General features: G+C 39.3%; 1 protein-coding gene across 1 annotated transcript in view; it reads right to left on the bottom strand.

Moving 5' to 3' along the window:
• Window positions 1–21,270, bottom strand: part of Chd64 (transgelin calponin-3) — a 59,903-nt gene extending 38,633 nt beyond the window's left edge. Inside the window, exon 1 of the mRNA XM_022083238.2 lies at window positions 21,111–21,270. Within this exon, the coding sequence (XP_021938930.1) occupies window positions 21,111–21,164 (54 nt within the window). The 5' untranslated portion in view covers window positions 21,165–21,270. The remainder of the gene's footprint in view (window positions 1–21,110) is intronic.
• Between the last annotated feature and the right edge of the window lie 4,578 nt (window positions 21,271–25,848).

Genomic DNA, 25,848 nt, shown 5'->3' with positions numbered 1-25,848 from the left:
GGCCGCGTCTTACTGACGAACACTTAGACGAAGACATGCAAATCGGAAAGGGGGAAAAACAAATCAAACACGACACAGAGACGGATCAAACATCTCACTAATGACTGTTTTTTTCTCTTAAAGAAAGTCGAGTGATGTGTGGACCTGTTTCTAAAAGTAACTTAGTAGCATTTGTAAAAAACTGTAATGTAGTTTAAATAAAATGTCCTGTGGCCTTCGAGTCGTTTAGCCGTAGATCTGGGAAAAGCTGAGAGGATACAAAACTTACGAGATACTATTTCAGGAGATAATTAAGAAGAAAAATGTATCTAAACACCAAGTGATTGCAACTAGCTTCCATCATCACCAAAGCAGAGATTCATTATTTGAGCTTACAAACCGGTCCCAAACACACATCGCAAATACAACGAGAAATAAACTGTTAATAGCATCGCATGAAGCAGATATGGAAAGAGGCGAGTTTCTTACGACATAGATAAGTAGGGCGAACATGCAAATGAGATTTAAAATCCTGCCAGTATCTGAATGACGTTACTCAAAATGTATGTTCGTGTCTCGGAAAACCTAAGCAGCTTCGCGTAACAGATTAGGTTCCAAAACCCGTGTTTATTCGACATCTGGCAGGACTCCTTGGACGGGGTGGTGACAAACCCGTCGAAAGTCCTCTGCCTACACAGGACAGCACAATACAAAAAGACGAGGGCAAATATTCATGCTTTGAGAGGGATTCGAACCCGCAATACCACTAACCAAGCGCCCAGGACCCACCGAGGAAGGCAAAAATATAAACGTTGTTTAATTTTAACCGTCTAATCACAATAAAATATTTTATTAAATATTAAAATATTACTACAATTAACATTCAATATTTAAAATATTTAAAATATATTAAAATGATGCTCTTTCTATCGAAATGTTCGATTTACAATTAGAGCATCATCTTTTTCACGACATGTTTCGGTTTTCAATGAACCATCTTCAGGTGTATAATCGATATAAATTCAAATGTATATATATATATATATATATATATATATATATCGATTATACACCTGAAGATGGTTCATTGAAAACCGAAACATGTCGTGAAAAAGATGATGCTCTAATTGTAAATCGAACATTTCGATAGAAAGAGCATCATTTTAATATATTTTAAATATTTTAAATATTAAATGTTAATTGTAGTAATAATATTTTAATATTTAATAAAATATTTTATTGTGATTAGACGGTTAAAATTAAACAATTATAATCATCACAATATGACGCAACATTATCATCTCAAAAATATAAACGTAAAATGACAGATAAAACTTTGTCACTCAAAACAGCAGAACTTCGTTTTTTGCTAAGTGCTACTGTAAAACTACATCGGATAAATGAATACAGAACTAAACTAAGCCTCACGAAGACGGAAGAATCCCAGACACGCACAATGCACTCTCTTCCAAGTAAAGCAAGAGACGGTGTAATGTGAAAGTGCGCGGGGAACTTCACAGACGTTCATTCTACCCTACAGAAGAGCTGTCCGTAAGTAAAACAACTGCCAGTCGCATTCCGCATTCCGCAGAATACGACGTGGGAAACTGCAAGTCTCCGCGCGAACACGATCTACATCGTCGGCTTGCATTCTCAGTGGTTTTGTGAAATGTGTAATGAAAATAAAAACATTTTCAGCAAAAATACTTGTACTGAACTAAATACAATCCAAGTCTGACAGCGGAAAAAAAACCACTTTTACATTTACCGGAGAAAATGAGCTACATTCGCTCATCTGGAGTAATCGCTTGGACATTTTCCTCTGAATGAGCTGTCACTGGAATTTCCCGTTTATAAATCATTCACGAGAAAATTAGACCAAGTTGAGCACTAATACCACGGCTGAGAAATTTTCTAAATTATCATTTTTCCGGAACTTGTGATAAGACGTAGAGTACCTGACGCCATCACACTTTAATTTAAGGAATATTTTAAACAGAACATTGTATAAACCCTATAATAGACTCAATCTACTGCGTCGTCAACCACGTACTAGAACTTTAAACATTTGTGACCTTAAGTTAAATTTTACAACGAGAAAAATCATGTATGCTTTCGTGTCACAAAATACTGAATGTAATGCAGGACATTCTTTGTTTAGACGTAGCTAATAATTTTTGAAAACCTGGCAAAGTACGCAATAAGAAATCGAAATTATGTCTATTCTTAATAAAGGGGTTCGCAGTGGCCTCGCGGTCTGAGGCGTGGGCCTTGTGCCGCTTGGTCGCTGGGACCGTGGGTTCGAATCCCACTCAAGCCACGGATGTCTGTCCGCGTTTTTCTGTGTACAGGTAGAGGCCTTGCGACGGGCCGATCCCTCGTCCAAGGAGTCCTACCGAATGTCTATAGATCAAAGCCAACGAAAAGTTGGGACCCGCAGTGCTCAGGCACTTGAAGAACGGGTCGTTCCCAGTATCCCAGTATTCTTAATATTCTTACCTAAAAACCTGAACACTAAAGCACACAGCTACAGGTTTATAAGCGTCACACTCCGCTTTAATCCCGTAAAAACAAGGCCAGGTACGCAACAGATATGAGTCAGAATGAAGCCCCAGTGCCAATCTGCATGTGACTGAAAGGGGAAAAATCACTGCACCTGTCAGGAATCGAATCCCGGTCGAACAACCAGCGCCCAGTCATTTTCTTGACTGAACAACACCGATTCATTGAGTTACATAAAATAACGAAACCGGCTGGCAAGTCGCTTTATAAAAACAAGATGAACTGAGGACGAAAGTAAAAGATGGTGATATTTGAGTAGCGATGAAACAAGGACTAGAATGAGAAGTCACGATGGCCAGTTAAGCTTACTCAAATACACAACAGGTGGGAGATACAGTCTGCAGTGAGTCAGTCATTTCACCTGCAATAAATACACGATATTCCTATCCAACGTCGACCTCCCGATTCGATTCCAATACTCGTAGAGGGGGGGGGGGGGCACAATTCAATCTGAAACAATCGGGTACCACAAACACACGAAAGCAAGAACTCTATTGACCTCTTAAAGTACGGTAGCCACTACACAGGCTGATTCAATACATACTGCTTTCATTTTCTGAGGTTATGTTATCCACATAGTACAATGACCACGAACATTGCAAATTTCTCGGACAATACAGACCGTGCCTATAAATATGTCCACCCTTTCAGGGCACAGGTAAATCTCCGTTGCACTGCTCGTAAGTTATATTCAACAATTCTAATAACGTGATATCAGCATAACCGTCGTTGTACATTATTAATATGACTCTAGAAGCCAAATTAGTCAGTAACCCCGAGTAAATTACTGCTGGGTCAACACAAACTTAAAGATAATAACATGGAAGCGGGCATATAATTACAAACGTACCAACTGACCGACAAAAACGAAGGCGGGCGACAAGGAAATACAAATTGCGACGTTGCCAACACTAACATACCTTATATCGCATGCTTCAGCAGCACGTTCTTACGTTTTGGCAACACCGTGGACAGACACGCGGTCCGCTTCACGCTTGAAGCATCTGAATACTTGACACATCAACTATCTGAGCGAGCGTACAGCACGTGACAATCTGATTGGCTGGCGCGGTCACGTGACAGTACAAGGGCAGATTCGTCCGAAACTCAGCGGCCATCATTTGTGTCCGTCAGCATAATTCACAGCTGGTGTTGATACGACGACTGGGTGTCGAAACAGCTGGGGGAAAAACAGCATAAAACCGTTCTGTTTCAGCTGAATTACGCAGGAATGGTGTTACCTAGCAAGAGACGATGTCTCGCGCTTGCGCAGAACCAGCTAGCGTTTTGGTTGGTTGATTTTTTTTTCTGTGCTCGTCTGATGTAGTTCATTTCTCAGGCTGTTTCGGACCAATTTGCACTGTTTACTTCTCTAAGGCCATACAACATAACCTCAAAGGTAATTCAGACAATAAGCCTGAATGTACCACCTGCTTAACATCCTGTAATACTGCATTCTCCCCACAGAGTGCATCTATGTACGTATTCAAATGCTCCTCGGAATAAACAGCAATTATTCCCCCAAAACAACATTAACAAAGAGTTCCAACACAACATTACTTCTAGGCGGACCTCCACTCTTCATATCTGGCTGATTATAAAAAAATCACTACAAACATTTCACCCACGAAAAGATCACACTATACGCGACATACGTTTACGAAACAACATTGAATGTGATAACAAAGTACAATTTATCTAGAAGAGGATAACTTTCCGATATTTAATGGACATCTGACGAAGGATTGCATTTAGAATATTACATTTAAATTTATATCGATTATACACCTGAAGATGGTTCATTGAAAACCGAAACATGTCGTGAAAAAGATGATGCTCTAATTGTAAATCGAACATTTCGATAGAAAGAGCATCATTTAATATATTTTAATATATTTTAAATATTAAATGTTAATTATAGTAATAATATTTTAATATTTAATAAAATATTTTATTGTGATTAGACGGTTAAAATTAAACAATTATAATCATCACAATATGACGCAACAATATCATCTCAACATTAACAAAGTTATTATAATGGAGGGGGCCTTCTTTCATTTGGGGTACGAACTACATTTGTAAATACTATTCATGTCAGTTTCGTACTCCAAAGGTTTAAAAACACATGTTAAATTTCAAAATATCCACAGTTTAAGTTGCAAACAGGAAAATAAAAATATTCAGAGATGAATTATAGCAAACATCCCTTAATTTAGACTGTTCATTAATTTCTCGGTGAACGCAATTCCTTTTGCCATATTTATGACTTTGCCCTGCATTTTCGTGATGATACATTGAACTATTGATTAGAGTCCCCTGAGTTTACTTCTATTATCAATCTCCTCACTAGGGTCTACGAGCTTATCTGTTATGATATTCCTATTTTCGCCGAATATCAACACAGACAAGAAGCTGATACACGTAATTCAGTTGGTCCCTCCTGGTTTTATTACATCATCCGAACGGAATATTCTGAGGAAAAGTTGAAAAACATCAGTGATACGGCATCTTCGCGTTTCAGACCATTCTCAATGTCAGGGTTACGACTCTAATTAAAAATCAGCAAATAAAACAGAGGGGGAAAAACGTTAAATTAACCTTTGACACACGGAAAGATCTTAAAAGGAAAACCAATATAAAAATTAACGGAGAAGCCTGTGTAGATATAAGCTGTTTTCTGTTCATACAATTTTGTTTCCGTGATTTAATAAGGGGCATTCCTGACACAGACCAGAAACAAAGAAGCCCGCCCGTTGGCTAACTGCACGCAAAGCGGACCTACCAACTTAAACGTTCAGGAACTCTTCATTTTGAACAATATTGGATTCTATTAGTTTCGTGGATTTATCAGAATAAACCAACCAACTGATCACTGTAATTGAAATGCACTGTTCTCTTTCACGTACGTCCTCAATTTTTAAATACGTATCATTTAGATAAGTTTCGTACTTCAAATGGTTAAATGAACTACGGAATGAATTAAGGAAGAAAGAACAAAACAAATGAATGAGAAAAAAATTAAAATTGAAAATCTGTATTGATCAGTTTGGTAAGTACATAATTCTTACAGAAATGGCTGTACTAAACTGTAACCTATTTGAAATTAAACAATGTTCAGGTCGAAGATGGCTGTCTCCTGGGTTGTTGCGCCGTGTAGTCTGGTATAAGTTCACCGACGTTTCAGGGGCCCTTACTGCCTCCATCATCAAGGCGATGAGTAAGCTTCTACACAGACTACACGGCTCAACAACCCAGGAGACAACCAGCCATCTTCAAAATCACCGCCGTGAAAACCTCAAATCTTACAATGTTCAGGTCCAATGGCATTGCGTTACAAGGACATTTTTAGTTTTTCGTTTGTGAAATTCGCCGGAGGGAAAGGCTGTGAGAAGTTCCGGGAAGTCCGGCTCCTTGCCTTTAGACCGCATGCCATCCTCGTGATGGCATTTCTCTAAACCCAGTGCTTAGACCGTGACGCACTACGGAAATTGTTCACATACATCGCCTCTACTCCGTTCTTCCGCCGAGAGACGCCCCCAGGACGCAAGACTCAATCGAAATTCGTGGATTTCCTCCTAATCAACCACGAAGGACGTACACATTGAATTCTGATTGATGTAAAAGAACCTGATTCTCTACTAAGATGTTTCCGGCAGACAAAATCAGGACTGAGCAGAAATTCTGCAAGTCAGTGGGCTGGTCACTCACTACCCACAAATGCACACTTAAAAAAGACTAAGAAACCTTCGAAAGGCGGCGGCCAAGAACGACACTGGGTTGTAAAGCCACAGGAAAAAGATGCAATAAACAGAATTAAGTGGAAGGAAACGGTCGTGGCCTTGTAAAATCCATTTTAATATTATCCTGCTATCCATGCTTTGGTCCCAAAGTGTTCTCTTCCCTTTAGGGTTTCCAATTAAAACTCTGTACGCACTTCTCAGGTTTTCTATTCGTTCGAAAGGTCCGACCTATATCATCCTTGATTTCGTTGCCTTAATAATATCTGCAGATTACGCGATTTTTTCCAGGCTCCCGCTACTTTTTCCCCACTTCAAAATATTCTCCTTGGTACTCGGTTCCCAGACATTTAAAATCTATGTCCCATCTATGGCGTTTGAGAGAGAGAGACTGACAGACACACACAAAACATCAGGCACGGCCCGAGAATTAAGAAAATATGTGACGTATGCTGTCTGGAAGTCACGTGCTGAATTACCAGGAGACCGAAAAACATCATTCTCGTTCTGGTTATAGCAGTAGGCACATCCCACAACGATGAAAACAAAATAACGATACTGCAAACAGCGAGACACCAAATGCCTCCGCACAGGAACTGGGGAGGGGGGGGGGGGGTTTACGCATGCGCGCATCGGTTGCCTGCCGGGCCGACTACGTCGCAGGGACGACATAACTTTAGGAGCGTGTTCTGTGCACAGAAACAACGGGAAATACCTACATAAATATGGGTATTTGGACGTTTCATTTTCGAGCTCATACTTGACTGATTATAAACTTTAAAAAACAGATGATGACTACATGAAGCTTTAACTATATCTGTTCCTTTGTTGTTTTTTACATGAAACTTGATATTTCGCTCAAAAGGGAAAAAGTCTGTCTGAGAAGGTGTTTGAGGAGTATATTCCGACCTAAAATCATTAGCACGTAACAGAATTTGCATTCTTCACCAAATATGAGGTCTTCAAATCGGGGGGGGGGGGAGGGTGAGATGCGTTGGGCACGTAGCACAGAGAGAGATAAAACATTATTTCAAAACCTGAAGGTAAGAGACCACTTGGGACACCACGGCGTAGACGAAAATAAAACACAAAATGGTTCTTTAACCCTTTGAAGCCGAAGCTCGTCTTCATAATATTTACGAATCCAGACCGTACCGCGAAGAAAACACTACACCTCACCATTACGAAAATCAGCTGGTTAACCCTTTGAAGCCGAAGCTCGTCTTCATAATATTTACGAATCCAGACCGTACCGCGAAGAAAACACTTCACTTAACCATTAGAAGTCGAATCAGGCGGTACCACATAAGATTTAACAAAAGAACATCCCGGTCAAAGCCTTAAAGAAACCGAGTGTAACGAGTTGGTTGGTTACATCTGTCTCTAGAATATGGTCCAGTGGTCGGCTCTTGTGAACACGGTAATGAACATTCGGAATATTTAAAAGGCGAGGAATCTGGCTTCTCAAGAAGGATTTTTGTTGCACTGGAGTAAGACTGTCTGTCGAAATGCGGAGGAAACCCAAGGACTCGGAGAAACACCTGTCCCAGTGTCATTTTGGCAGTCACACATCCTACATAGGCTGGGCTGGGCACGAACTTGGACCTCCGCAATGAGAAGCCGGCGTATAATTCGCCTGAACTATACTTAACTGTGTTCCAGGTAAGATAAGAGGCGATGTAAACAAAGTCGCGTAGGGGGAAGGTCTCTTACCGCTTCCTAACCTTGTCCCTCTTCCGGCGTCATTTCGTATCACTGTTCTTTTTTAAAAAAAAAGAATGCAATAGCAATTATATTATTCTTTGCAGCGATAAAGATTTGGAGCATCATTTTGGCAACACTTTATAGCATAAATAGTGTTAAATGACACAGTTATACAAGCAGCTTAAGTTCTTTCTGTACAAACGATTTGGGGTGGGTGCATATCAATTGGAACAGCGCGCTGAACAGCCAGTTGACGGACTACCCATTAGGAAAACATTCTTTCGTGAGCTCTGTGACTTGTAACAAATTTTTGTGAAGTCACATTTATCAAGTAAGAGTTTATCTGTTCGCGAGGCCTAGTGACTGGTGCGTATAATATAAAGTTACGTTTTATTTTAATGTAGTAGACAGAGAACATTACAGTAATAGAGAAAGTACCAAAATGATAACTAACTAACTAGATGGCTTACCGAACCCGAAGGTTCATCACCGAATTAACCAAAGCCCTCCACCGGACCCTGTCCTGGGCCAACAAAATCCAGTTTCCTTCAACTCCTATCTCGGATAGATCCCGCCTGAGATTATCCTCCCATCTACGTCTAGGTCTCCCCAGCGGTCTCTTCCCTTCAGGTTTCCCAACCAGTACCCGGTGCACACCTCTTGTCCCATCCATGCGCGCTACATGTCCCGCCCATCTCACTCTTCTCGACTTAATCACCCTCACAATACTGGGGGAGCAGTACAGATTTTTAAGCTCGTCATTGTGCAGTTTTCTCCACGCCCCATCGTCTTCCCTCTTAGGCCCAAATATCCTCCTCAACACCCGATTCTCAAACACCTGCAATCTGTGTTCCTCCCTCTGAGTGAGAGACCATGTTTCGCACCCATACAAAACAACAGGCAAGATTATTGTTTTGTATACTTTAATTTTCAGGTTCTTAGAAATCAGACGGGAAGACAAAATATTTTGGACTGAGAAGTAGCAAGCATTTCCGGAATTTAGTCTCCTCCTAACTTCCTCACAAGTATCATTTTGATTTGTTATTGTTGTTCCCAAATATTTGAACTTTGTAACCCTTTCAAAGGATTTATTAGCCACCCTAAGATAATTTTGCCCGCCTGTCTTCTGATGACGAGATACTAACATGTACTTAGTTTTTTCTGAATTTACTTCCAGCCCCACTTGTCTACCAGCCTCTAGTAAAACTTCTGCGTTCCTCTTTATTGTATTTATATCGTCCCCCAATAAATTAACATCATCAGCATATGCCAATAGCTGATGTGTCCCGTTCAATTGCAAACCCTCCTGCCTACCTTGGACTTTCCTGATGGCGTATTCTAGCGCAAAGTTAAAGAGCAAGGGAGACAAAGCATCTCCTTGTTTTAGACCGTTCTTGATGAGGAATGTCTCAGATACATATTTACCTACTCGAATTTTGCTGCAGGTTTCATTTAAGCACATTTTTATTAGACCCACTAGCTTCTTTGGTATACCAAATTCAATAAGAATATTATATAGCACTTCTCTCTTCACAGAGTCATAGGCTTTTTTGAAATCTATAAATAACTGATGTACAGTCCCACCGAACTCCCATTTTTTCTCTAGTATCTGACGAATGCAAAAGATCTGATCAATCGTTGATCTGTTTCGTCTGAACCCACACTGATGATCCCCAATAGTTTCATTCGCATATGGGGTTAATCTTGCCAAAAGAATGTTGGATAGAATTTTGTATGAGGTTGATAGCAGCGATATTCCTCGGTAATTACCACACTCAGTCTTGTCCCCCTTCTTATAAATAGGAATAATTATGGATTCCTTCCATTGATGTGGCATCTCTTCCTTATCCCAAATTAACTGAATAAGCTTATGGATCCTCATATGCAACCCTTTGCCACCTGCTTTAATTAATTCGGCCGGAATCTGATCAATTCCTGGAGATTTATAACTTTTCAACTTCCCAATGGCTAGTTCCACTTCATCTAAGCTAGGTTCTGGCACCAACAGTTCAGCTGTATGCATTTTAATCTGTCTAATATCACCAGTATTATGAACATTTAAGAGCTCGCTAAAGAAATTTTTCCACCTATTCACAATTTTTATTGGATCTGCAAGCAAATTGCCACTATCATCCTTTACCAAATTAGTCTGGGGTTGATATCCTTTCTTAAAGTTATTAATGCCTCTGTACAGGTCTCTGATGTTTTTTTCCTTATTATTTGTCTCAAGTTCAGCAATTTTGCCCTTCAGGTATTCCCTTTTCTTAGTCCTAAAGGTTCTACTAGCCTCACGTCTCACGTTACATAGATTATCCGCATTTGTTTTGTTTGGGTTCTGCAACCATTGAAATTTTGTTTGCTTCCTTCGATCTATTAATTTTGAACATTCTTCATCAAACCACGGTTTATTTTGCTTTCTCCTGTAGTATCCTAGTTTCTCTTTTGCTGAAATTTTGATGCAGTTTCTGACATTTTCCCACTCCCTGTTGATGTCCACACTTTCATTATCCTCATTTGTCTCTAAAATTTGAAACCTATTCGAAATTTCAACTTGATATTGTTCCTTTGCCTCTCCCTCACTTAATTTTTTCAAATCAAATCTTTCTGTGTCAAAATTTTGTTTAGTTCGTCTACTTACTGAAAGCCGCTCCCTCACTTTTGCTACCACCAGATAATGATCAGTGTCGCAATCTGCTCCTCTGAATGATCTCACATCAATTACATTTGTCTGCCTTCTCTTATCTACTAAAACATGATCTATTTGATTGTGTGTTCTGCCATCTGGGGAAGTCCAAGTGTATTTATGAACATCACGGTGTGGAAATTTTGTACTTTTTACAATTAAATCTTTTGACGTAGCGAAGGTCACTGCTCTGACGCCATTATCATTACTAAGTGCATGGAGACTCTCGCTGCCTATTGTGGGTTTGAAGACATCCTCCCTCCCAATTTTTGCATTGAAATCTCCTAGCAGAATTTTCATGTGATACTTGCCAAATGTATCAAATACTGATTCCAATTCTTCATAAAAGCTATCCTTGATATCATCGCTTTTGTCTTCAGTTGGGGCATGAACATTAAGGACAATGATGTCGCACCAACGTCCTTCCAAAATTACGTAAGACAACCTGTCACTAACAAATTCTACTCTCTTAACTGCTGCCCTAATTCTGCTATGAACAAAAAAACCCGTCCCTAGCTGATGATTGTCATTCCCCTTTCCATAGAAAAATGTAAAATTGTCCACTGGGATCGTGCCCTCCCCCTCCCATCGCACTTCCTGCACTGCCACTAAGTCTAACTTATAATTCCCTAATTCCCTACACACTGATTTCAGTGCCCCAGCCCTATAGAGGCTCCTAATGTTCCAAGTACGAAAACTCATGTCCTTTTTCAATTGCCGTGGTCGTGCCAAAGAGTCCGTCCTGATCCGAGGCTTGGTTGATTTTTTCGTAACACATATTTTTTTTAAAGGTGAAAGGTTGTTAGCCCTACACCCAACCCCCAACCTGGAGGACCAGGGTATCACTCTTAGTCTAGCGCATCTCCTTAGACCTGTCCGGCTTGGGTGACCCTACCATGAGCCGAAGCTCAGGCCGGCATAGCCCTAAGGGTCATTTGAGCACGCAAGCCTCCTCACCCGGCAGATTGCCTTCGACAAGGTGGTGATACCTTCGAGAAGGAAGTACCAAAATGATAGCAGGATTATGTTTTCAGGACAGACAGTAACGTGTTTCAAAATGAGTGGGAGGAGAGGGGAATTTGTTTTGACCGCCTCTCACCCTAGTTGGAGTGGTCTATAGTTCCAGAGTTCCTCGCGTCTCCTGTGCCCACTCCATGCTCCAATTTCTAGTACTTTCCAGTAGAGTTACTTGCAATGTTCCTCCTACTGACTGTGTGCCCATTTATTCACATTAACAGCACGGATGTACTGCGCTGCCATATTCTTGACAGAACTAATAAACACTAAAGACACTACCCTGCACACTGACACAAATATCCACATCCTTTCGCAATTTTCTTTCAATAAAATGAACCAGCCTGTAAGTGATCTACGTTGTATGATGGACCGTCTTTGAGTGATTTTGTAAGTTGCACAGTTTCATATAAAGGAATTACCCAAACCAAAATGTGACTTTTCAAAAACTCTTATAGCGTGAAATGCTTAAAATAATGGATAATTCTGGATACAAATATTTTCCCACCACATGTCTTCATCCCACACGCAAGCTTAACAAGATATGGCCTGGTGGAAACGGAAGTCACTGGGGACTGGGAGCAGATGATTACAATAACGTGATTTTAGGTTATGGTCTTCCTTTACGAAACCTTCGTTTGAACGTATGATCAGAATTGTGTATATAATACAACAAGACCCACCCACGAAACCCCTAATTTTGTGTGATAGACTTCTTCACCTAAATCACTTCACAAACATTGTATTAATACAAATTTAATATAATCATTTTGTCTACCACATCATTATCACGTATTCTTATTTAAAATGTCTCCTCTATCATTCACATGCAAATAGTTCCCAGCATTCTTTTAAATAAACTACAGAAAAGAACTGCTAAAATAATTTCTTCTTGAAAATTTAACTATTTCGTCCATTTTAAATTCATCCGCCAACCTGGAGATTTACTACGAAGTCAAATGAGACACAAGAGCACTGTGTAAAGATGAGCAAACGGATTCACGCTTCAGTAGCCCTCCGATAACCCTTACAAACACAAAGGGACCCCAGAGCCTGTCTGTCCCAAGCAGTCCCCGTCCTGAAATGTCACGACCTACGACGACTCAGGGACGCAGGACAGGGGAGACAAGAATAAAGTTTAAAACAGCTTCGAAATGCTGAGATCTGAATGGGATCTCGTCGTTGGGTAACTTCGCCAGCCAACAGCTGGAACTCTATTCCAAATATGGCATTCACAAACAACTTCTGTCTCAGTATTATTAAACTGGCTTAGATTTCTTTACTTGTATGCCACTAGGCCGCGTGTAGAATGAGTCACCGCGTAGCCAACGGAGTAATCGCCAGCCATATATGGCAAACGAGTCGATCACGCTACATCTCGGTATTTGCAGTCCTCAATTATCACTTTCGTTAATTGCTGTTCAACCCTTTGAAGCCGAAGATCGTCTGAATATTATTTATGAATTCAGTCCGTACCGCGAAGAAAACACTACACCTCACCATTACGAAAATCAGCTGGTTAACCCTTTGAAGCCGAAGCTCGTCTTCATAATATTTACGAATCCAGACCGTACCGCGAAGAAAGCACTTCACTTAACCATTAGAAGTCGAATCAGGCGGTACCACATAAGATTTAACATCCCGGTCAAAGCCTTAACATCGCAGTCCCTTATAATTTGACACTCTCACTGCTACCTGACACACAGCTTTTACAGAGCGAAAGTTTTTGAACGAAAGTGTATTTCCGCCAAAACACATTCTGGCACAGGGTGTTCTAAAATGACCAAAATGTCTAAATCTACGTTCGGAAAATACAACCGACCGGTTACATACCGATGTTGGCACTTAAGGGAGAGATCCTACTCATTTTCTAGGGGTGAGCTGTCAGCAGCACGCCTCGAAAGCTCTTTACCCCCGGGAAAGGGCCCCATTACACCACTGAAGAGAAGACTATGTGGGCCCCACTGTCGATCTGGACGCAGAACAAAATGATCTGCCTCTGTCGAGGATCGAATCCCAATCGCCCAGGCCGTAGCCAGTCATGACGTGAGCTATACAAGCCAAGTTTCCGAAACTTTGCATCGAAACGAAACAAAAGAAAGGTTTCTTTCAACTGTCTCTCTCCCACGCCAGGATTAATAGAGGGTGTGACCTGAAACACGACGTCTCGTGTACCCCTCGATACATACAGCACTTCTACAAAGTTTCGACGACCGAGTAATGGTATTAGTACCAGCTGCTGAGGACCAATTACGTCATAAACCAAACGAGAGACATAATCCGAATAACAATTCAACTGATACACAAAAATCCACGTCTTACCAAAATGTCCACGCATTACGCAGACTCTGGAAGCAACTCAGAATTAAATCGTGTCTTCCGACTGCAAACAGAACTTTTTTATGTGGCTGTATTTTCCAGAGCCCCCTACAACGCTTGCACGAACATGATGGCCGGTCTCGAGTCCTGGGACACCGAGAATGTGAACTGAAAAAGTAGTTCTCGAACGTATTTCTAACGTCTTCCATATAAGCCAAGGTCAAAGCGTGATACTATTCCTATCTAGGCCAAGGATAGTTCGTACACTCGAGCCTAGTCCACAGTCGATGACATGAACGCTGTGTAGAGGTTAAACTGGTTTTCAGCTTGTAATGGCTCACACTGGCAGGTATTTGAAGCAACCACCGATCTTCTCGGTCTCAACTGTCAGCCATGTCTGCTTACTCAGCTTCATACATGATTAAAAAGTTTAGTGTTTTACCGCATTTCAACTTTGACTGCGCCATCTATGAACAAAATTCTGAAGTATTCTAAAATGACCATAAAGCTAGTCTGTACATTACTAAATCAAGGTTCAGTCACTGTAAGAAATAAATTTGTTAATTCTAAATGAACAGAACAGGTTCCCAACAGACTTTCGACATCTTTTTAAAAAAATACACTTGAACGTATCCTAATTTTTGACGTAAATACGTCTATAAGGAAGGGTCATTCGGCGAAAAAGGGGAACGAAAAAGTGTAACCTGGTTACCTAGGAAACGTCGTGTTTACTCGGCATTGTTGTTACCTATAAAACATTTCATTACATTACGGTGGTCTAGCGGTTAGAACGCTGGCCTTGTAATCCTGGGGTCTCGGGTTCGATTCCCGGCGGTGCCCGAATTTATAACTTGTGTTGGGAAAGGCCGTGGTCTAGGCAACACGGAGTTTTCCTCCGTGGCATCCCAACAATTACTTCATTCACACACAGAAGAAGGCAATGGCAAACCACTTCTGGATCATCTGCCAAGAACGTATATGAACAGGTCCCAGTCCGAGAAAAGGATGGAAGGATCCTGTTCATATGGACCTGTCGTCAAACAGAACACTAACTAATAATAAGATGAGGTGGTCTAGCGGTTAGAACGCTGGCCTTGTAATCCTGGGGTCTCGGGTTCGATTCCCGGCAGTGCCCGAATTTATAACTTGTGTTGGGCAAGGCCGTGGTCTAGGCAACACGGAGTTTTCCTTCGTGGCATCCCAACAATTACTCCATTCACACACAGAAGAAGGCAATGGCAAACCACTTCTGGATCATCTGCCAAGAACGTATATGAACAGGTCCCAGTCCGAGAAAAGGATGGAAGGATCCTGTTCATATGGACCTGTCGTCAGACAGAACACTAAATAAAAATAAAACCGTACCTTACATTACATTACATATCATTACATTACATTACTTTACATTACATTCATCTACCACAGACCCATCTTAAGCATAACTAATTCAAGTTAAATAAGCAATGTTTTAATCAAACTTCACTCAATTGTAAAGCATGTATAAAGGAAATATTTAGAATAAAGCCAATATATAGACTTCCTTTCCGTATAGACGTATTTACGTCAAATTCTCCGGAACCGTGGTTCCACTATCACTTTTTATTATGCCATCACTCGGTATCTAAAGCCTCTCGTACGTAAAAAGACGTTTGTGTATCTCTTTCTGTCGTCTGTGTGTGTCAGCCTATAACAAGGTATAACCTGTCAGAACAGGAGAGTTTGTTTTCATCGGAACTTGTACTCTTCTGGGGGAGAAGGCATTGGGGAGCTGCACGTCTGGCCAAGAAAACCTCACCACTGAGGAACTGCAGTGAAATGATGGGTTATTTCCTTACTGAATGCCTATATCCTACGCAAATATCATCCTAGGCCACGTGGCAGCCAATCAGTTTAATGAAACTGCCACACTCAATCGTTAGGAAGTACGTTACATCAAGTTAGAATCCCATCATTAGTCTGGAGTAACAGAGAAAAACCACGCTGATGTTCAGTCACAACTTGTCGAGATCTGAATTGGCTTCCTCCTGCATATAAATGGAAAATAATAATAAAAAATGTGGAATTTATGGAGCTCACCAGACGTCGTTACGATAATTACATCAAAAGTGAATGGCACATATGAAAGAAACATGAAACTGACACAGAATTTTAATGAGAATCTCCAAGTACAGCCATTACGAAAGACAAAGAGACTACACATTAAAGCAAACTGGATTTAAGTCGCCTATAGTATGCAATGGTATATGCTGAGGTATCAGCAGCACTGGATTTCTCTTACTAGAAGAGTTATCAGTAAAAAATGTAGTCTCTTACTCTGAAAGCTGATTTTCACAAACAGCGATCTGCTTTCAGTTGCTGAAAATATAATCCCAAGTCTCCTCTGTGGCTTTAGGTACAAATAATCCATATTCATTATCATTGAGCAGAAATCTTATCTCTGTAGGAGGTTGTCTTTTGGGGTTTTGCGCCACGTAGTCTGATAGAAGTTTACCAACGTTTCGGAAGTTCTTGCTGCTTCCATCATCAGGGCGATCGCCAGACTACATAGCGCAACAACTCAGAATCTTACCTCTTCTAACATAAATCTGCAATCACTAAATAACTGGAGCAACTGTAGGATGGATTTTAAACAGAATTTGATAATGTTCTTAATTCTGAAAAATGGCATGTATAAGACATTACTTTGGGTTAGCAGTAAAATACCGGATCTACAATTTATGAGACTCGGGGCGTGGGTGCATTGCCCAGGGTGCGCCCGCAATGATGATGAAGATGAGAATGGAGTAATTTTTGGGATGCCACGGAGAAACCGGCCACGGCCTTGCCCAACACAAGTTATAAATTCGGGCACCGCCGGGAATCGAACCCGAGACCCCAGGATTACAAGGCCAGCGTTCTAACCGCTAGACCACCTCATCTTATTATTATTTAGTGTTCTGTTTGACGACAGGTCCATATGAACAGGATCCTTCCATCCTTTTCTCGGACTGGGACCTGTTCATATACGTTCTTGGCAGATGATCCAGAAGTGGTTTGCCATTGCCTTCTTCTGTGTGTGAATGGAGTAATTGTTGGGATGCCACGGAGGAAAACTCCGTGTTGCCTAGACCACGGCCTTGCCCTACACAAGTTATAAATTCGGGCACCGCCGGGAATCGACTCCGAGACCCCAAGATTACAAGGCCAGCGTTCTAACCGATAGACCACCGTGGCGGGTTCAAAATTTCAATGCTAATTGTAATTTTACATTAGACTCAAATCGAGCAGGAATAAACTCTGAAAGAAATTTACTACGACCAGCTACGTACTTGAAAATACAGGATACAGAACTTCTGAACTATATTACAGGGGGGAAACGCAAAGTTACCTTAATGTTAAACGTATTTTCACATGGTACAATCTGTTACCATTGTTCCAGATCTAGATATCAAGTCATGGCAGACTAGCCTTAAAAGACGTCCATCTGATTAACGAAACTACATCAAGGCGGTATAAACATTACGACACAAGTGAAAACATTTAGCCACCTTAGATCAAAAAATGGCTTTTTAATTTTGAATCTGTCTGCGTACAGCCTTGCAGGTGTAAACGTATCAACTAATTTCAGAAACATTTTAGCCCGCTTTCCTTACTTTATGAATAAACTGATAGATTTTCAAAAAACTTTTCGGGGATATCACGCCACACTTCTGTTCATTTTAAACAATAAAATACAATACTTCCTTCCAGTGGTGAATTCTGGTCGAGAAGTCAGGCCATGAGAAAATGCAATCACACCACAGCGCTTACGTATTTAAATAATAATAACACGTGGCTGTTGTGGTATATAATATAAAATTCCTTTCATATTCCTCCAATTTTAATGGTCTGACAAAGACCTGAGCATTTGTCACGTTTTCTTAATTATTTTTAAAGGAAAAATAATAATACATTAACTACTTCAAATCTATATTGTGCTTCCCAGTTGCGTGTGATAATCACTATTTCCACATACATGAAATTTATAGTCACATAACAAAGATATTCGTTAATTTTGCCACAATATTTTTTATGATAAAACTTAGACAGCAGGTAACCTTTAGGTTACGTGTAAAAACTACAAAGACAAAAGAAATTTATGAACAGCAAACATTACTTTATTACGTAGTGTAATTATTCTTGTATTAAAATTTTCCCTATTTTTGGGCTGCAAGAACACGGTCTCTTAATTCTGATAACTTCTTGTTTCATAAATAAAGAGGATGAGGAAGTCCACATCCTGTTTCAGAAGGAAAGATTACGAAGTTCGAGACGTTTACGAAGACCGCAAAACAGCAAAATTAACGAAATACGAGGAGCTAACTATTCGACATAAAAAAGGTACTCGTGGGTTATCGGGACACATCGCTTTAAAAATAGGTTAGGTTAGGTTAATGTGTGTGGATAAATGACATATACTTGAAAGTTATTATATTTTATTTCAATAAATAACTAACCTAACCTAATCTAACCTAACCTAACCCAAACTAACCTAACCCAAACTAACCTAACCCAAACTAACCTAACCTAACCCAAACTAACCTAACCCAAACTAACCTAACCTAACCCAAACTAACCTTCCTAACCCAAACTAACCTAACCCAAACTAACCTAACCTAACCCAAACTAACCTAACCCAAACTAACCTAACCCAAACTAACCTAACCTAACCTAACCTATTTTTAAAGCGATGTGACCCGATAACCCACTAGTACCTAAAACAAATTAAGGTATCAGAAGCAGATTTCAAGTTCGTTTCGAGTAACATTGGTGACGACAAGTTGACCGATTTCCAACAGAACAGTGAAACACGACACTTAGAAAATGAGAGACTTTCTTCACAGAAGTAAACACACACACACGTTCATCAACACAAATCATTACAGTATCGAAGCAAAAATTACTCTACAAATTTACTAGAAGTTGTAACATTCATTAGCAATCATAGAGACTGTTGAAATTACGTACTTTATAAACTACTAATTAATACAAAAAAAATAAGCTTCATAATTTGCTGTCTTCTTTAGATATTTCAAAGTTACTTTCCACAGCTCTGAACCTGAAGTTAATATAAAATACTCAAAGCACCAAAACCAAGTTCCCACTCCCATTACGAAAATTGCTTGCAAATTCAGATCCAGTTTACCGTCAATTTCTTTTAAAGAAAATCTTGTTGAGATTAAAAACTGATAACAATTACAAAACACATCAAACTTTGAAAAAGTGCAAATCGAATGTGTGGACCTTCGAGAGAGAAATTAAAAACAGAATAGAGAAAACTGTGAAATGAGCTTCATTTTTACTCGCCACTTAAGAATTGGGCGATAAAATCACAAGGAACATCAGATGGGTGGGGCCGGCTGACGTTGGTCTGAAAATCTGACGGAAAGAGACCATTTGGAAGACACAGGCATGAATAGAATAATATTAATGGATGTTAGGACACAGACTCAACACATCTGGCTCCGGACTGGGTTTAGAGGTTAGGTTCTCATGAACGAACCTCTGGTTTCATTAAAGCTATGGCCACGTAACATTTCATTTTTGGAAAAATAAAGCACAGAAAATTCTTTTGCTAACTGATTTCAATAAACGTGTCCGTGAGAGACACCTGATATTCCAAGAACCAAACAACTGTGTGGGCTATGCTACAACAGATAACACTTAACATGAGTCACATGAACGTGTGACAATGCACCCCGACATAATCAAAATATATATATAATACCAACTTTTACAACATAAACAATATCCTACACCAAATTATGTTAAACTAAACAACAATAAGAAGTAAAGATTCACGAATTTCTTAATTCAAAACTGTTCTCTTCTAATCCTGCAGAAGACGAGTCCAATTTTGAGGTTATGTAATTTATATGAACTTAATTAAAATAGCTGAGTGTGTTATACGATTTATTTATAATTATGTATAACTACAGTGAACAGATTGAACTATGTATTACAACAGTTTCATCTTCAGCACTGTATAATGTATCAGTCGCAGGAATATCTTATCTACTATAAAAATTTCTGATTCCCCGTTGTCGTCAGCCAATTTGTCGTCAAAAAATGACGTCATAAACAATGTCAACTATAAACTAACTCGGCATTGTTGTGGAACACAACAATGCCGAGTTTAGTGTCTTAAGATTTTAAAACCCCCGAAGGGGTTGGTTGCTTTTTAAAAACTTGACCAGCCCCTCCGAGGAGCTCCGAAAGGAGCGTTCTGCCCTAGTATTATAACAATGAGTGGTTATTTCGATGGTGAGCTACAGTCTCGCCACATACTCCAAATGAAGACAGAAACATATAAACGGCGTGAATAAGAATGACTACAGACAGAGCCGGACTTTGACCTTCTGAGGCCCTAAGCCATGTCAAGTTTTAAGAGGTCAAAAAAATTCTGAAGCTTAAACCTCCATTTATTATCCCTATTGAAAAAAACATTTAAAAATTAGCATAAAACTTATGTGAATGGAAGCACTATACTAGCATTGATGTGAAAAAATTACTAAATAAAGCTACATTAGAATTTATAATCTACTTTTGGGGTCCCACATTTCGTGGGGCACTATTCTGTAACTTGGAGCATGCGTTAAGACCGGCCCTGACTTTAGGTCAATACTTCCTTATGGTCTCTTTACAGGTTCAACAGGGCTTTCAATATTCAGATCATCACGTTATACACTCGACACTAAACACGTAACTGGATAAGAAATTGATTTCTTTAAAAGGAGCTAATGAATAAATAATTTGTCAATACCACATAAATTGGATTCATTTTCAGAAAATTCATTTTGCGTATCGAATGGCGGGATGCGTTGCAACTCATGACGTGGCTGACCTATTGAAGATATTCAACTATGAAACCCAGTTAGCTTACAGATGTTTCCAAATACAAAGATTTTTACAGGATGCAAGTGATTTTATGGGGGTGCTTGTAGTCTCTGTCGATGCACTTCGTTCGTTCGCCGGCCGGCTGACGATATTTGAATTCGGCGCCAATCTTATTATGTACCAGCGAATAACACAGAGGTCAAGTTATGCCCCGGACAAACAGGATTTGTTTTCTGAATTCAATATTACTTTACCTTTCTCTGAGCCTCAGCAGCGAAACCAGATTTTGTTGCTCTGTTGTTTGCCATCGTTGTTACACCTAACACAACACGACCTTCGAAACAGCAGTAAACACGTCCCAACACGTTCACAGCTACAATGACAGTTGACTAAACCCGGCCGTCCACGAAGTACTTTCAAGGTATTGAGTTTTCCATCCAAAGTCACGTGCCTTCATATCGACGTCTCATTGGTAGAAAATGATGTCATGGCCATGTTGCCAATACTCCATTTAGAAACGTATATGGTAAAGAGAGGTTAACACAAGATGTACAAAAAGAACTGTGACTCCAACCGTTTCAAAAGCATATTGAATATAATAAAGATTTGGAATGTTGCAGACCTAGTTTTATGGGTAAAATATGGGAAAGGAGAATGAATGCCAGACATACATCCGCCACAAAATCAATGTATCTGAGGTTTCATGTTATCTAAATATGAACTTTGACAGTAACAGATGAAAGACGAACACATTCAACATTTGAACTGACACATACTTCGAATTTTGATCTGAGGTACGATGCGAAAGCTCACTTCGCTTATCTCAAGGCCGCAGAAATTTTCCAGAGTCCCAGATAGAATCCTGAGTTAGCAGCTTTGCATAAAGACATTAAAGGCATTCGTTCATGCCTTACGGCACGCGGGGTGGGGCATGCGTCTCGATGTGAATCTGCGCATGACCTAAATGGTAAAATCCTCTCTCATCCGCTCTATAAGAGGTTATTATTTCAAGGAACTAACTGGCGATAATCTGAAGCGGTCATGACACTCAGTGTATCTGAATTATCTGACTTCAGAAATTCGGTCACAGACCCCAGAATTCAAGGGAGTGGAACGGGTATCTTGTCTGTTTGTTATCTGTGTTAGCCCACACCAGCCATTCCCTAACATTTAACAGTAACTGCTTAAAAAACTTAAAAATGGGCCATCGTACTGTACGTGACATAATGACGTTAAGACCTACTATTTGGTATCTAATGAATTATTTCCCGATTTGGCGAATATTGAAGGAAATGTATGGAAAAATAACTTTCAGGTTTCTGAAATTTGCTTTACAGCAACAGATTTGGACCATAAAAAAATCAAGGCGAGGGCATACGCACTTATAAAATACGTGTACTCCAACGAGTACACTTTTCCATTTATGTTAATATACGTATTTTATAATATATTATTTACGTTAATCAGTGCAGATGAATTGATTCAAATGTATAAATTATTTTAAATAAAAATTTAAAACATGCAGTGCAGGTTATTTTTAATTTAAAACCTTCAGATACAATATCGACGTTTGTGCTATGAACAATTTTAAATTACATCAATAAATTTCGATTTTCCATTAATGTAGAGTAGGAAATATATATCGACACAAATCGAAATAAAATTTTCCAGACGTTTCAGGCACTCTCCAATACCAAATTTAGTCTAAATCTGTAGATTTGGAGATGACGTATGCAGACCTATAGACAGTTATATATGACAGCTTCATTATGTCTTTATTTACTGTATTTTATGTAAAGTACGCATACAAATTATAATAAATATAATTAATTTTAAAAGTTGTATTTGTGTACGTGAGAATCATTCCTTGAGCTGTTTCTGTGTGAAAACTAAATGATGTATTGTTTTAGCGTTAACTTTAATATCAAAATGGAACTATTACGCATTTCGACACATTTTTTAGGGACAGTGGGACAAAGTAAAGATGACGAGTCACACCTGTTGTGACGTAGAAGCACTCAATCATGCTTCCAATGTCATTACTGAAGAAATGAACGAATGAGGTTAGGTTATCTCCAATGCACACAGAGTATGCACCTTCTTGAAGAACTCAACACATACGAAGAACCTTCAAGATTCATGACTATTAATGACTCATTCATGACGTCATAAAATAAACTTACGTCATCTTCATGAGAAGTGCGAGGCTGTTAGCCACATTTCGTACTCGGTTTCCCATACGATGACCAACAAAAATATTTCTGGTACTGGTTACGTAACTTCCCAGAGACAATACCAGATATTTATGGTTTATGGTTTTGGAGTCGAATCATCTGCATAAGCTATTCGAACAGAGCTTTCCGGCATTTGAATCAAATCGAACCACGGCAACTAAACTGATTTTCTAGCAGTGGCGTTTCATCAGTACCAGAAATAGTTCAGTAACCGATTTTCGAAATACTGACCACTCCAGCCGAGGCCTCAAATACCACGCCACAGTACAACTTTGAGTTCAAGCCTTCTCATAAAACGAGATGCCAAACTTATAGTTAACATAATTATCAGATTTAAATTAATAAATAAAATTTTAAGAAATGTATTTATTACAATAATTATCAGAAAATTATTACATGATAATTATACTGAACTGTTCTTGGATATTAAAACTATTCTAGTCAGTAAAAATAACGTTGGTTTACATGCCACGCCGCGTAGAATGTTTTCTCGTGGGAAAGAATTCGGTGATTCCCCTTAATATAATATAATAGGATCATCACTTGCGTTGCCTAGGTTATCTTAGACGGTCAAGTGTAGTTCTGCATTTGGTGACTTAAAAATATATTTTTAAAAATTTAAGCTATCATGGTTCCAAAGCGTAATAGTAGTGCTGTTACTGATAAACCATATAACATACATATATTATAATAAAACGTATTGTATAGACCATTCGATGTTTAGTAAATGGTTTTAATGCTTTAAAATGATTGCTAACGTATGGTAAATCTTCAGGAATGCAAGATACACATAACGAACAACGTCTTGAAACGGAACTCGTTCGTAAACCGAGAGTTGCCTGCATTCTTAACCACCATCTAGATCTGGAAACCGTTTTTCTGATCAGAAACTGTGGACTCGACGTGCTGTAGTGAAACAGGGGACGAACTAACAAAAAATGTTCTTTTATATTCGGATTTTTATTCCATAATGAATACTCTGAAGGAAACTCAGAACTAATCATTTTACTGACTTCAAATTCCTTGGCCGAAATTTGCCAGAAGAGAGACTGTAATGGACAACACGCGGCCCGCCATATTCTTCGTCATAATGTTTTGTACACATCCGTTGTCATCGCTGATTGGGTGACTTTTGTATCTGAACTTAAAAAAACACGCCATTGTAATTTATTTAACCTACTTCAATTTAGTTTATGGCAAAATTAAAGTCTTGTCATAAACAAGGCTTTTATTAAAACAACTGACGAGTAGTTGAAAAAATAATGAATGCCAAATGAATGATCCAATTTAATCTCGGAACGAAAGAATAGAGACCAACTATATGACACACTGTGACAGTTCGTTTCTCCACCACTAGGAGTCGCCCAGCTCGGTTGTAGCTTTGCTGATGTTGAGGTTCATGGGGTTAATTTGGGAACTTAGCTCAGGTGAACATGGACTTGTTCTTCATGGAATATTGCTTGGAGTATAAACTAAACGCCAGGGATAGTGGCTTCAGGTAAATGCCCCACGTTGCATTACAGAAATATAATTATTCATAGACAATAACACAGTATTTTATTTTTGAAGTTGACGGCCATTTTCGTGTTTCCTTGTCGGAATCCAAGTCTATAACCCTCGGTGTTTCCAGCGTTGCCGGACTTCCCTTTCTGTAATTTTGAAGGCTGTTTCTTTCAATAATGAACAAATAGTCTGATTGGTCTTATCAGCCCTACTTCACGTGGACGTAGGACTTTTCAAAACAATTGCTTCACATCAAATAGCTCTCGCCGCCATATTTCGCAAAGGGTCCCGTACCAAATTACAGTTTGTAGCTCGTCGGGACTTGAAACCCAGAAACGCGCGGTCACAACACTTTACTTATGAAAGTCATAACCTAACCTATGTCTAAGTTGGCCGCTGTAGTAAGACGTGTTGTTTATTTTTGATTAATTCAAGAAAATTATTAATTTTAAACTCATCTCCATACATAATTCAGTTCATATGAAGGAAATTCTCAAGAAAGTCCTTGTTAAGAATTAAATTAATCTGCGTACATCTGTCAAAACAACGAACAGACACGAGCAACGCAGTTTTTTCGTGTCAGACCGAAGTCGATGAAGGAAATCGCATTCGAGATATTCGAGTCTGAAGAAAGTAGAAGCGAATTTCAGACGCCACATGAAAAGAATTAGAATTCCTCTTTCCTTATTGTTTAACTAGGGAATAAATGTTCCTAGGTGTCTATCCAACTTACCTCATTTATCATTTTTATTCACAAAAGGACACGAGATTTTAACACCTTTTGGTCTCCCAGAAAATATCCATCTCCTATCGATTATCGAATCGCACTGCCTAGAGTCGAACTAACTCTCTGGAGTCCACGTATGTCATGACAGCAGTTACTCACGTGAATACGAAGTTAAAATTACTGTAAAGGAGGATGAAGTGTTACGATGTACATTTTCCCCGCATCACAAGGACCAAAATAAAAATAAATGGGAAACGTTCAGAGTATACGTACAATTATTTAACACAGACGTCGAGTTTTTCGAAATTTAGCTAATCAATCATATCATTGCGGAATATGCATGATCAGACATCCATAAAGCATGCATTGCCTAGAAAAAGGGATCGCAAACCGCGGTCCACCGATGTCTCTCGTGTATCTCACGTACATTTTTGTAATATTGTTATCACTCTGTACAATGAAAAACATCCACTGCCTAAATCAACATTTAATTTGTGGAGAATAATGAATAAAAATAACAAATTGAGA

The sequence above is a fragment of the Zootermopsis nevadensis genome, unplaced genomic scaffold (genome assembly GCF_977971745.1).
Source record: "Zootermopsis nevadensis isolate Lab colony 2312 unplaced genomic scaffold, Znev_1.0 Znev_ptg000016l, whole genome shotgun sequence".
Taxonomy (NCBI): domain Eukaryota; kingdom Metazoa; phylum Arthropoda; class Insecta; order Blattodea; family Termopsidae; genus Zootermopsis; species Zootermopsis nevadensis.
The sequence above is the reverse complement of the archived record's forward strand: the minus strand, read 5'-3'. Positions and strand labels throughout refer to the sequence as shown.